Genomic DNA, 12,500 nt, shown 5'->3' with positions numbered 1-12,500 from the left:
TCGTAGTGTGACTCTACAACACTTTTGCTCGCCGGCATCGGCTAGAGGTTGGCGAAAACCTCGAGTAAGAAATGACTAATGTGATTCCAGCATTAGACCACTGGACTGGCACCTGGTAGGCCAATTGACGTTCAGAACAGCTACAACTCATAGGCAATGGGAAAAGGTGATGGCCACTCTTTTCCATAAACCCTTCCAGGTTACATGTCTTTCTTCAAGTCACGTTTCTCTACAAAATATGTCCTTCTACTTTTAGATCCACGACACCATTCGATGCTATGAAGACAGACTTTGAATTTTAAGGGGGGGGGGGGGGGGGCTTTAGCATCTGCCTAAAAGCTATGCTGAGAAAATATTTTATTTTTTTATTCAACGACTTACATAGGAATATGCTCACCTTTATTTCATACCAGAACAGCTTTTATATTTTCTTATTTATAACAGAAGTAGCCACAGTTGAAATTTTATATTTCTATGTTTCGAGATCAAGTTTTCGTTGTTTTATTCTCTATCTTAGATTCCATAACCACTTACGTAGATAGGTTTAGTGGTAGGCAGTTTGTTTGTTCGATATGATGATATCCCTACTATCAACAAATAGCATTATGGGTTGTAGAATTGCAAGAGACCGCGAATTACCCCTATCTTTATTATTATTATTATTATTATTACTTGCTAAGCTACAACCCTAGTTGGAAAAGCAGGATGCTATAAGCCCAGGGGCCCCAACAGGGAAAATAGCCCAGTGAGGAGAGGAAACTAGAAAACAAAATATTTTAAGAACAATAACATTAAAATAGACATCTCCTATATAAACTATAAAATCTTTAACAAAACAATAGGAAGAGAAATAAGATAGAATAGTATGCCCGAGTGTACCTTCAAACAAGAGAACTTTAACCCAAGACAGTAGAAGACCATAGTACAGAGCCTATGGCACTACCCAAGACTAGAAAACAATGGTTTGATTTTGGAGTGTCCTTCTAGAGGAGCTACTTCCCATAGCTGAAAAGTCTCTTCTACCCTTACCAAGAGGAAAGTAGCCACTGAACAATTAAAGTGCAGTAGTTAACCCCTTGAGCGAAGGAGAATTATTTAGTAATCTCAGTGTTATCAGATGTATGAGGATAGAGGAGAAGGTGGAAGGAATAGGCCAGACTATTCACTGTTTGTATAGGCAAAGGAAAAACGAGCCGTAACCAGAAATGGGGATCCAATGTAATACTGTTTGGAGCTTGTAAACTTCTGCTATTCCAACTAGGCCTGAAGCATGAGTTGTGAAATAATAACAATTCCTAAAATTCCAGACGTATTCAGCTCCGCCGTGGGAAATGCTAACCAGTACTCAAAGATCGGCGAAAAGTGCAAATTTCACATCAGCAGAGATAACGTGCAAGTGAACCCCGACGCTCTGGCTGTAAGGAGGAACAGTCCCTACTTGGTCCAGATTGATTTCATGTAGGTACCTAATGTAATTCATCTAACAAATATCTATTTTCATCTTTCTGTGGTTTTATGTATTGTAGGAATGATCTTCCTAATCAGGTAGTTGAATCTGTAGAACTTCAAAAGTTCAAAGTTGGAGTAAATGCTTTTTTGTTGACCAGGCTGACATGAGTCTTTTTATAGTTTATATATGACATATTTGTTTTTGACGTTGTTAATAGTTTATATAGGACATATCTGTTTTGACGTTGTTGCTTTTTTTAGAATGATTTATTGTTAATTGGTTCTCTTCATTTATTTGTTTCCTTATTTCCTTTCCTCACTGGGCTATTTTTCCCTATTGGGGCCCCTGGGCTTATAGCATCTTGCTTTTCCAACTAGGGTTGTAGCTTGGATAGTAATAATAATAATAATAATAATAATAATAGGGGTTATTCGTAGTAGGTTTTCATTATTTAATTAGTCGCCATTTATTCAACCTTTTATGATTTAATGATTATTTATTTTGTTTGATGTTATGGTTTCACGAAGGTAGAACATGTTACTTATATAGCCTTTATTCCAGCTACATGTTGTAGGTTTATTAAGATACCACATGTTATCATGAATTTCGGCTTCATGTAAGTTCATTAAGGTAGAAAACAATGTCAAAAGAATTAACATTTCCTCCTAAAGAGACATGTGACCTATTTATCTTTTATTTTGGCTTTATGTTGTGGGTTCATGAAGGTATCACATGTGAATCATTAATTCATTTATCATAAAATTAGATCTCAGGTTGTAATTTCAAGTGGGTATGATTTAATCATCATCTATTTCTTTCAGTTGTGATTTTACGTAAGTAGCTGATGTGAATAATTTATCTTTCGCTTTTGCCTCATGCTATGATCTCATACGAGCTGCATAATTTCATTAATATATATATATATATATATATATATATATATATATATATATATATATATATACATATATATATATAAATTTATATATATAAATATATATATATATATATATATATATGAATTTATATATATATATATATATATATATATATATATATATATATGCACGTATCAAATTATCTATCTGCTTTATAGTAAGATTTAATATCAGTAGCAAATGAGTTTTTAAATGAGTGATGGATACTTTACTCAAAGGCAGAATATATTTTTTTATTATGTCTTTTAATTATGATTTCCTCGAGTAGCAGATGCGTATTATTCTTCATCTGTGCACAAATGTATAAGCAGGTGTACAAGTAAGTGTGTAGGCATGTGTATAAGTAAGTGTGCAAGCATGTGTATAAGCAAGTGTGTAGGCACGTGTATAAGCAAGTGTGTAGGCATGTGTATAAGAAAGTGTGTAAGCATGTGTAGAAGCAAGTGTGTAGGCAAGTGTATAAACAAGTGCGTAGGCATGTGTATAAGCAAGTGTGTAAGCATGTGTATAAGAAAGTGTGTAGGCATGTGTATAAGCAAGTGTGTAAAGCATGTGTATAAGCAAGTGTGTAAAGCATGTGTATAAGCAAGTGTGTAGTCATATGTATAAACAAGTGTGTAGGCATGTGTATGTTTGTAATTTTCATCACATAACTAAACAATACAGAGTTTTCTACGCCAGGCTACACGAGAATAGAACAGGTGCTATCCCCTTTAGACTGGTAATCAATGTCTCCTTGAAAAACGATCGACTGTACATCTCAAGGGAATATAAAAAAATGATGATGACGATAATTATAAGAACAATAACGTTATTAAGAAGAAAAATGGAGATTATGGATTATGATGATATTCATAATTATTATATATTATTTATGCGCAGATTTTCTTTTCAAAATACATGGAAAGATCTTGGAAACTAGTGTACGCGATCCGTCAAAAGTGAGGAATGGATTTTCAGATAGATAGAATCAACCCTTCTCATCCAACCCCCTCTTTCATAACTACAACAAGGCAGTTACGGCAATCTGTGGGAGATTGTGGTTTCCGAGTGTTCCTCTCGGGGTAAACCCTCTCCCCAGGGTATGGCTAATTCCTCTCACCCTACCCGAGGGATGGGGAGAGACCGAGTAGTCATACGTTTGGCGATGCCAATAAACGTGAAGGGAAATATATATATATATATATATATATATATATATATATATATATATATATATATATATATACATATATAAAACCAGACACTTTCTCTTTATTACAGGGGATATTATTATATAAGAGAGATGATTACAAATGCATTTGGTTTCATAAATCATAGAGAAAAAAGTATAAAGAAATGACACCTTATTGATTAATGACTATAATACTAATTACAGTTCTTCATTAACGTCTCTCTCTCTCTCTCTCTCTCTCTCTCTCTCTCTCTCTCTCTCTCTCTCTCTCTCTCTCTCTCTCTCTCTCTATGAAAAAAGTACGCATCAACTTTGTTCTTAAAATGAAAATAAAAATGAAAGAAAAATTGGTCGTACTCACTGCAAAATTATAGCTGATATAAAAGACGATTTTTTTATTAAATTAACAAAATTAACGAAAAAAATTTTATTGATGTATAGGAAGAATAAGACTCCATTTAAAAATAAGTTAAATGAAATAACTGACTGAATGGGGAGGATGTATAGTACCTGCAAAAGATCATTTTAATCTAATTAAATCTAACATTAATTCCAAAAAAAAAAAATGGGTTGGGGAAAGTCGAAATGAACTAAAAGTCCATCCAAAAATAAGTTAAATAAAATAACTAACTCAATAGGAAGGATGTATAGTAGCTGAAAAAGATCATTTTAATCTAATTAAATCAAATGTTAAATCAAAAATTGTGTTAGGGAGAGTCGAAATGAATCATACAGTAAAAATATAGTCTCCCTTTTTTGAAGAGGCGGTGGTAAAAACCATTTTGGAAGACGTCCCCTTTAATAAAAGTGGGTAATGGAATTGCAACTCTACTTTTGAAACCCCGAATAAAGGGAGGCGAAACTGACATGAAAAAAGGGGGAGGGAAGTGTGGAGATCTTGAAAAACGAGTGAGAGAGGGGTGGAGAGGGGAGCTTAAATGGAAAAAATGGGGGAGATGAAAAATTTGGTTTCTCCGAGTCTAAGAGAAGGGGAGTTATATAAAGAATGATTGGCATAAAGTTATCTCTCTCTCTCAGGAGTCGTAAAAGTTGCTCTCTCTCTCTCTCTCTCTCTCTCTCTCTCTCTCTCTCTCTCTCTCTCTCTCTCTGAGGAGTCGTAAAAGTTGTTTTCTCTCTCTCTCTCTCTCTCTCTCTCTCTCTCTCTCTCTCTCTCTCTCTCTCTCTCTCTCTCTCTCTCTCTCTCTCTCTCTCTCTATATAGTGAGTAAATATGAGTAAAACTAACACATTGCGAGTAAATGTTAGTGAGAAATACAAACGAGAAGTTGATGTGAATAAAAGAAACGCAATAAAGTGCTGGAGAAAAGAGAGAGAAAAAGGGTGTGTAAATGTGAGTTAAAATTACAAAAGAAAAGTGACTATAAGTTGAAAAATAATATGAAAAAAGGATGAATGCAACTTGAAGTTACAAAAGAAATAAATATTGAATGAATGAATAAATAGTATAAATAAACATCTCTAAGAAACATGAATTAAAAACAACTCAAAACATAACCACAAAAAAAGGGAAATTTTCCATTGATAAAAGTGAACAAAATTCTAACCCCGTTACTATTTTTTTTTTTTTTCAATATTTAAAACGTATTTCCACATAACCTCGTAAATATCAGTTGCCTGATAAGACCATAATATATTTTTCCTCGCAGTAATCGTATGTCTTCGAAGATAAACAAGGCTCTCTATCAAGACGACAATATTCACGAAGCAGAAATCTTTTATGGGAGGCAATGTTATGCAAATTAAATGCTGAGATGGCAAATCCTTGCTTGGTATAATAATCTTAGGCAGACATAAACATACTCATACATGTGTGTTTATGGCCATAATTTTTAAGAAAATATATAATATATATATATATATATATATATATATATATATATATATATATATATATATACTGTATATATATAGTAGGTATGTTGTTAGAATGATTGCTTCATTAACTTGCAATATTATCTCTTGATACATGCTGATCGTATGGCAATATTATAAGGAGCCATATCCCTAAAGTAAAATGCATACCGAGAAAACTAAATCCATTATATATATATATATATATATATATATATATATATATTATTAGATTAAAGTAAATTCATTATAATTTGATTATAAGTTGTTAATACTTTTCCAACCTTTTGATCTTTTTTTAGTTTATTAATAAGCCAGCGTCATTTTTAGTTTGATGAACTCTGTAGAGAGTCATATGACTTCTCAGTTTTGTTTTTGTTTACCACCTTCTCCCCCGGTATTAGTGAACTACTGAAGTGCTTTATTAACGATTGCTGTTTTTCTCTCCTATGAGCTGTGTTGACTCGAGTGAAAGGCTTGATCGGATGGTGGTGATAAGTGACAGAGTTAGTTCGAGTTCCTACTCACAGTCTGACGCTTTGCCACTTCATCTTGGTGACCTTTGGAGTTTTGGAAGCACTTCCTTCGCTACTTTGTGTGTGGTCGCTGGTGTTTGTCACCCGCGGCATTCATCAGCCACGTCCCTTCCCTCGTTCGTCGGAGGATTTGCGAACGAGTTGGCCCGTTTCTACTGAGAACGGTGCGGTTTGCGACGTGCGAGATCCGTTGAAGTCCCGGATTCTCGGAGGCTACCACCCTTGGCGTTCCTGTGGCATTTTGGATTGCCTTCGGGCATTGCAGTGATCCAGTTGACCTGCTCATCGGCGTCAGTGAGTTCTTGGAACTCGTGGAGATACGTAGGGCGGCATACTACAGGTATGAGATATTTTTATTGTTATTTACGACGATCGTGGATCGCCGAGTACCTGTAGGTGTGCACGCCCTTGTTTGCAGTACGGTCTTTTGGACCCTGGATGGCCTGATGGGACAATCTACCGAGCTTTTTGTGATTATTCTGTGTAAATTTGTAAGATTATTTGGTTTTTGTAATTTATCATTTATTAAGTTAAGTTTAACATTTAAGTTAGTTTGTTTGTGTTAGGTAGGAATAATATTAAGTTTCTCATTTATTTTCTCTTTCTTCCTTCTACCTATCTTAGTTTGTTAGGTTAGTTTTCTGGCCAGTGATTTTGAAAGGTAGCTGCCTGAAATGTTGTATTTACAATCTTCCTATTTCTTAGCCTAGGGATTAACTTAGTTGTAGGTGATCTTTTAAAGATCTTAAGGTTGGTTTTCCCTCAATTTGTATATTCATTTATTTTGCTTATTATTGTTACCAACCCATTATTTTTTTTTTGTTTGTAAATAAATATTGTAACTTTTGTTGAGGTGTTTGTTCTTTTGTTCCCAAATTGCTGTTACATTTTTACTGACCGCAAATTTCTGAATAGAAAGAACCCTTGAAATTACGGCCGTAAATACGGTCGTAACAATCTGGCGACCGTGACAGGATTTGCGCTCGGGTGTACACAGTAGTTGGGACTTTGGAACGCTCCTCAGTGGGGGTTATAGTATTTATTTTTTCTTTTGGAAATACCTTTCCCTCCTATCACTATGGCTAATTTAGAAGACTTTGTGTTTAGTCCTGCAGAGTTCTTAGGGTCAGCCGACTGTATTAGTCATTTACCAATATTAGGTAAGGAATATCTGGTTAGTTGTGCTAGATGGTTGGGTATTCCTTTCAAAGGGACTGATACAAAGAGGAAATTGCTTATAATGGTAAAGAACTGTGTCATGCAAGGTTTGGCTGAGGCTGAAGGGTTACTTGGTGAAAATATTAGTGATAGAGGTAGTGAATTAGGAAATGATGATAGGGTAGTTGCAGATGATAATGGCATTAGTGGTGGTGCAGGTTTTTCGTTATTTGATGATCCTCCTCAGACTGGAGTTATTTATGAAGGTCCGGCCAATTTGCTGCCAAAGGGAAATATATCCACAAACCCTTTCTTGTCTGAAGAGAATTTAGGGCCAGCAGTTCCTACTGTTCCTGTAAATTCTAATTCCAAGGAAATTCAGGAATATGACTTAATTTGTAAAAGGATAGAGTTGTTGAAATTGGAACATGCGGAGAACGAGAGGGTGAGGAGGCATGAGATAGAGATGGCCAACATTAATTTGGAAATGGCTAGGTTACAGGGGGCTCCAAACCAATTTAGTACCCCACGAGGTAGTCAGCCTGAAAGGTTTAATATTGGGGCTGCATTAAAATTGGTCCCCATTTTTGATGAAAGAAATGTTCCAGAATTCTTTAAGGCCTTTGAGAGGGTGTCTACACGATTGTCTTGGCCACCAGAGATGTGGACGGTGCTAATCCAGTGTAAATTGGTAGGCAAGGCAATCAGGGTATATAATGCCTTGGAGGAAGGGATAGCCAGGGATTATCACAAGGTAAAGGCACTAATTTTAAAAGCGTATGATTTGGTCCCTGAGGCATACAGATTAAAGTTTAGAAATTTTAATAAACATCCTTCCTTATCGTATGTAGAATTTGCCAGGTTCAAGGAGGAACAGTTTGACGACTGGTTGAAAAGTCGTCAAGTTGTCACTTTTTCTTCCTTGAGAGAACTAATGCTTTTGGAGGAGTTTAAGAAATCTTGCTCCAAAGAACTAAGAATTTATTTGGAAGAAGTGAAGGTCACTAATTTAGGTAAGGCAGCTCAAGTGGCTGACGAATTTGTCTTGACTCATAGAACAGGTTCCGGCAATTTCGTCAGCAAAGATAAAAGTAATAATGTAGTAGAGTCAGCGAATTTTCATAAAGGAGTAAGAGGTGATAATAATAAGCCTAAGAATTCAGTGGTTCAAAATAATTTCCATGCTAGTAACAATGGAAGATTCACGGGTAAACCTGGTACTCGTGTATTTTCCAATGGAGGTAGTACTGGAACGAGAAACAATAATGTGAAGACTTGTTTCTGGTGTAAGAAACCCGGTCATTTCCAAGCTCAATGTCAAGCCAGAACAGATTATCTTCAAAAAAATAATCCTGTGGCTTTAATGCCAAGTACATCTCCTGACGTAAAATTACCCATAATTAGTAGTGATAGTGGTAGTAATTGTACGCCTGGGGATGGAAATAATAATCCACAGGAATGACTGAAGTATGATAAATACATATGGCCTGGTAAAGTAATATATAATTCTGTCATTATTGATGTTAAGTTCTTGAGAGATACAGGGTCTGCTCGTTCGTTAGTGCTGGAAAGCAGTTTGAAGGGTTTGGTGAAGTATTCAGGGAACTTTATTGTTCTGGGAGGTTTCCCGAACACAATAGTTTCGGCTCCTTTAGCAGAGGTAATGTTGTCATTCCCTGGGTATTATGGAAAGATCGAGTTGGCCGTTGTTGAGAGTCTTCCTATAGCTGGTATTGATGGCATATTAGGAAATGATATGGTTAATAGTGATGGCCAGGAATTATTTCCAATATTGTCAATCAATAAGTGTCCAGTGGCGGTTACCACTAGAGCGGCAGCAAGAGCTGCAGACTTACTAAATAATGATGAAGAGTTAAATTTGAGTAGTTTAGAGGTAGACGTAGATGTAGGAAGACCCGGGTCAGTAGTAAGTAATGTAGTAAGTAGTGATAATATAATTCCAGATTGGGATCGAACAGCTTTTATTGAAGCCCAGAAAAGAGAGTATAATTTTAATTTGGGTGATACGTCTGACTTGACAAAGCCTCGATTCTGGGTAAAAAAGGGCCTGTTATATAGGGTGAGTCGTCCCCTGGTTGCTAATGATCCCCAAGTATCTCGTATTGAGCAAATAGTGGTGCCTTCTCACTTTCAGAGACAAATATTAAATATATCTCATGATGATGCATTCTCTGGTCATTTTGGTGTCTGGAAGACGTTCCGTCGGTTGGCTAAATGTTTTTGGTGGCCAGGAATGAAATCGTCAGTAAAACAATATGTGAAAGAATGTCCAGTGTGCCAAGTGGTAGGTAAACCTAATCAGACAATTGTAAAAGCACCTTTATATCCTATACCAGCTATTGGCGAGCCATTTAGTGAGCTAGTAGTTGATATAGTAGGTCCCCTGCCTAAAACTAAAACAGGTTTTATATATTTACTGACTGTGATGGATCGGGCATCGCGATTTCCCGAAGCCATTCCCATGAAGAAAATCACATCTAAGGCTGTATTTGACCAGTTGGTAATTTTCTTTTCGAGGTATGGAATCCCTCGTAAGATACAAACTGATTGTGGAACTAATTTTACTAGTAAGGAATTTCGAAGTAAGTGTACAGGTCTGGCCATTCTGCACACTACTAGTGTTCCTTACCATCCAGAGAGTCAGGGAGTGGTGGAAAGATTCCATCAGACTCTTAAATCAATTTTAAGGAGATTTTGCTATGAGCATGGAGAGGAATGGGATAAGGGTCTTCCTTTTGCTCTCTTTGCTCTTAGGAGTCATCCAAATTCATCCACGGGCGTGGCTCCTTTTGAGTTAGTCTTTGGACATAAAATACGGGGTCCTTTAGAAATTCTATATGAAATTTTGGAGTCCGATCAAATAAAGGAAACGAACGTGGGTGAATTTGTTGATAACCTTAAAGAAAAACTTTCTAGCGCCTGGAAGTTTGCTAGAGAAAATTTAGCTAACTCTCAGGCTGCTATGAAAAGTAATTATGACAAGAAAACTCGAGCACGGTCGTTTGAGCCTGGGGAATTAGTTTTGGTGTTGGGTACTGATTCGGATAACTTCCTTGAACCCAGGTATAAGGGGCCTTGGAAGGTGTTGAGGAAGTTATCTGATCTTAATTATGAAATAGAAGCTCCCGGGACCAAACGAAAGTGTCGAATTTTTCACATTAACCGACTGAAACCTTATGTCTCTAGTAGATCTGATACTTTGGAAACCGGGTATGATTCGATTTCTTTGGTGGCAGAGGTGCTTCCTGATGGATCTGAGGAAATAATTAATCAAGTACCTTCGGATGCTCTATCTAAGAATGTGCAATGTTTGGATGGGTTGGATGAGCATCTGAAGCATCTTGATCTAAATCAAAGAAGGGAAATGGAAGGTTTAATTCATTCTTTTTCAGATTTGGTTAGAGACTCTCCCGGATTGACTAGTTTAATTGAACATGATGTGGTAGTAGGAGAAGCTTCACCAATTAAACAAAGCCCTTATAGACTAAATCCCACTAAAATGGATATAGTCAATAAGGAAATAGAATATATGTTGAAGCATGATTTGATACAACCTTCTGTTAGTCCTTGGAGTTCCCCTATAGTATTGGTGAAGAAATCCGATGGACAGTATCGGATGTGTGTGGACTATCGCAAAGTTAATACGCATACTAAAAATGATTCCTTTCCCCTTCCTAGAATTGACGACTGCATAGACCGCATTGGTTCAGCAAAGTATATCACAAAATTGGATTTGCTCAAAGGCTACTGGCAAGTTCCTTTGTCCAATCGAGCAAGAGAGATTTCAGCATTTGTCACCCCATTCGGCTTGTATGAATGCAAGGTCATGCCTTTTGGGATGAGGAATGCTGCTTGTACTTTTCAAAGATTAATGAACCGTGTGGTCTGTGGATTAGAAGGTACTGAGATTTACATTGATGATCTTGTTGTCCACAGTAATGATTGGAAAACTCATTTACTCAGATTACGTAAAGTTTTTGAAGCTCTCCGTGCTGCGGGTTTAGTCATTAACCTCGCTAAATGCGAATTTGGTAAAGCTAAAGTTGTGTATCTGGGTCATGAGGTTGGTCTGGGTCATATAGCACCAAAACAGGCTAACGTCGAGGCTATATCTAATTTAAAGAGACCGTGCAATGTCCGAGAAGTTCGAAAGGTGTTGGGTATGATGGGATATTATAGAAGGTTCGTTAGGAACTTTTCTGACATTGCCCGTCCCCTGAATGATCTTTTACAAAAAATAAGAAATTCATTTGGACTAGTGATTGTGAAGAGGCATTCATTAGAATTAAGACTATTCTCATGTCTAAACCGATTTTGGTTTCTCCGAATTTTCAAGCTCCCTTTATAATTGCTGTTGACGCTAGTGATATAGGTATTGGAGGAGTTCTCTTTCAAAAGGGCGAAGACAAGGAGGTGTACCCAATATCCTACTACAGCAAAAAGTTGTTAACGGCAGAGCGTAAGTATTCAACTATTGAGAAAGAGGCTCTTGCCCTGATCCGTACCATATCTCATTTTAAACCATACTTAACTAATCTTTCTTTTCCAGTGGAGGTATGGACGGATCATAATCCGTTGGTGTTTATTGAACGGATGAAAGGGTCTAACCAAAGAATTTTACGTTGGGCCTTGCAACTGCAAGAGCTCTACTTGGTAATTAAGCATATTAAAGGAACTGATAATAAGATCCCAGACACCTTGTCTAGGATGTAAAGTGTTTTTTTTTTTTTTGGTCTTTCCCTGCCTCTTTCGCCCTGCTCGTTCCTCTTTGTGTTCATTTAGAGTGAAAGCAAGTGCTAACTTTATGGTTTATTCCGACATTGCTCGGTTGTTTCGTTTATTTATGCGATATTTTTTTTTTTTGCCAGTGTTGTTCTTAGTTTAAGTATTAGCTGTAAGAAATATTCTGTTCTATATTAGTCTTAGTTTCTTATTAGCAGATAGATAGCTCTTTGTGCCATTTATTCTGACTTTAAGTTTTAGAAAGGACTTTCGGAATTTCGGAACTTTATCATTTTCTGTGATTTAATACATTTTGCTCTTGGCTTTAGGTTTTTTTTTTTCAGGTTCTGTGTTTAGTTAGACTGTTTATATCTTTGTATGTTTGAGTTATATTTAATGCTGACCTTTTTGTTTCAGGATGTGTAATGCACCATTGTGTGTACTGTATTATATAATCCTATGCATGTTTATATTAAGGTTATCTTTACTTTTGAGATTTATTTTATTTTTAGATTTAATTGATTCTTTAGGATGTATAAAATTTTTTACTCTATTTGATTAAAAAATTTTTGTAGGGGGAGAAAGGTATTAGATTAAAGTAAATTCATTATAATTTGATTATAAGTTGTT

The 12,500-nt window shown here is 36.1% G+C and overlaps 1 protein-coding gene across 1 annotated transcript in view; it reads left to right on the top strand.

Annotated features, from left to right (window-relative positions):
- LOC137617736 (glutamate receptor 1-like) overlaps window positions 1-12,500 on the top strand; it is a 111,770-nt gene that overhangs the window by 88,940 nt on the left and 10,330 nt on the right. The window contains exon 15 of the mRNA XM_068347733.1: window positions 1,308-1,458. Coding sequence (XP_068203834.1) covers window positions 1,308-1,458 — 151 coding nt within the window. The remainder of the gene's footprint in view (window positions 1-1,307; window positions 1,459-12,500) is intronic.

This window comes from Palaemon carinicauda, chromosome 23, assembly GCF_036898095.1.
Source record: "Palaemon carinicauda isolate YSFRI2023 chromosome 23, ASM3689809v2, whole genome shotgun sequence".
Lineage (NCBI taxonomy): Eukaryota > Metazoa > Arthropoda > Malacostraca > Decapoda > Palaemonidae > Palaemon > Palaemon carinicauda.
Note: the sequence above shows the minus strand (reverse complement) of the source record. Positions and strands in the feature narration are given on the sequence as shown.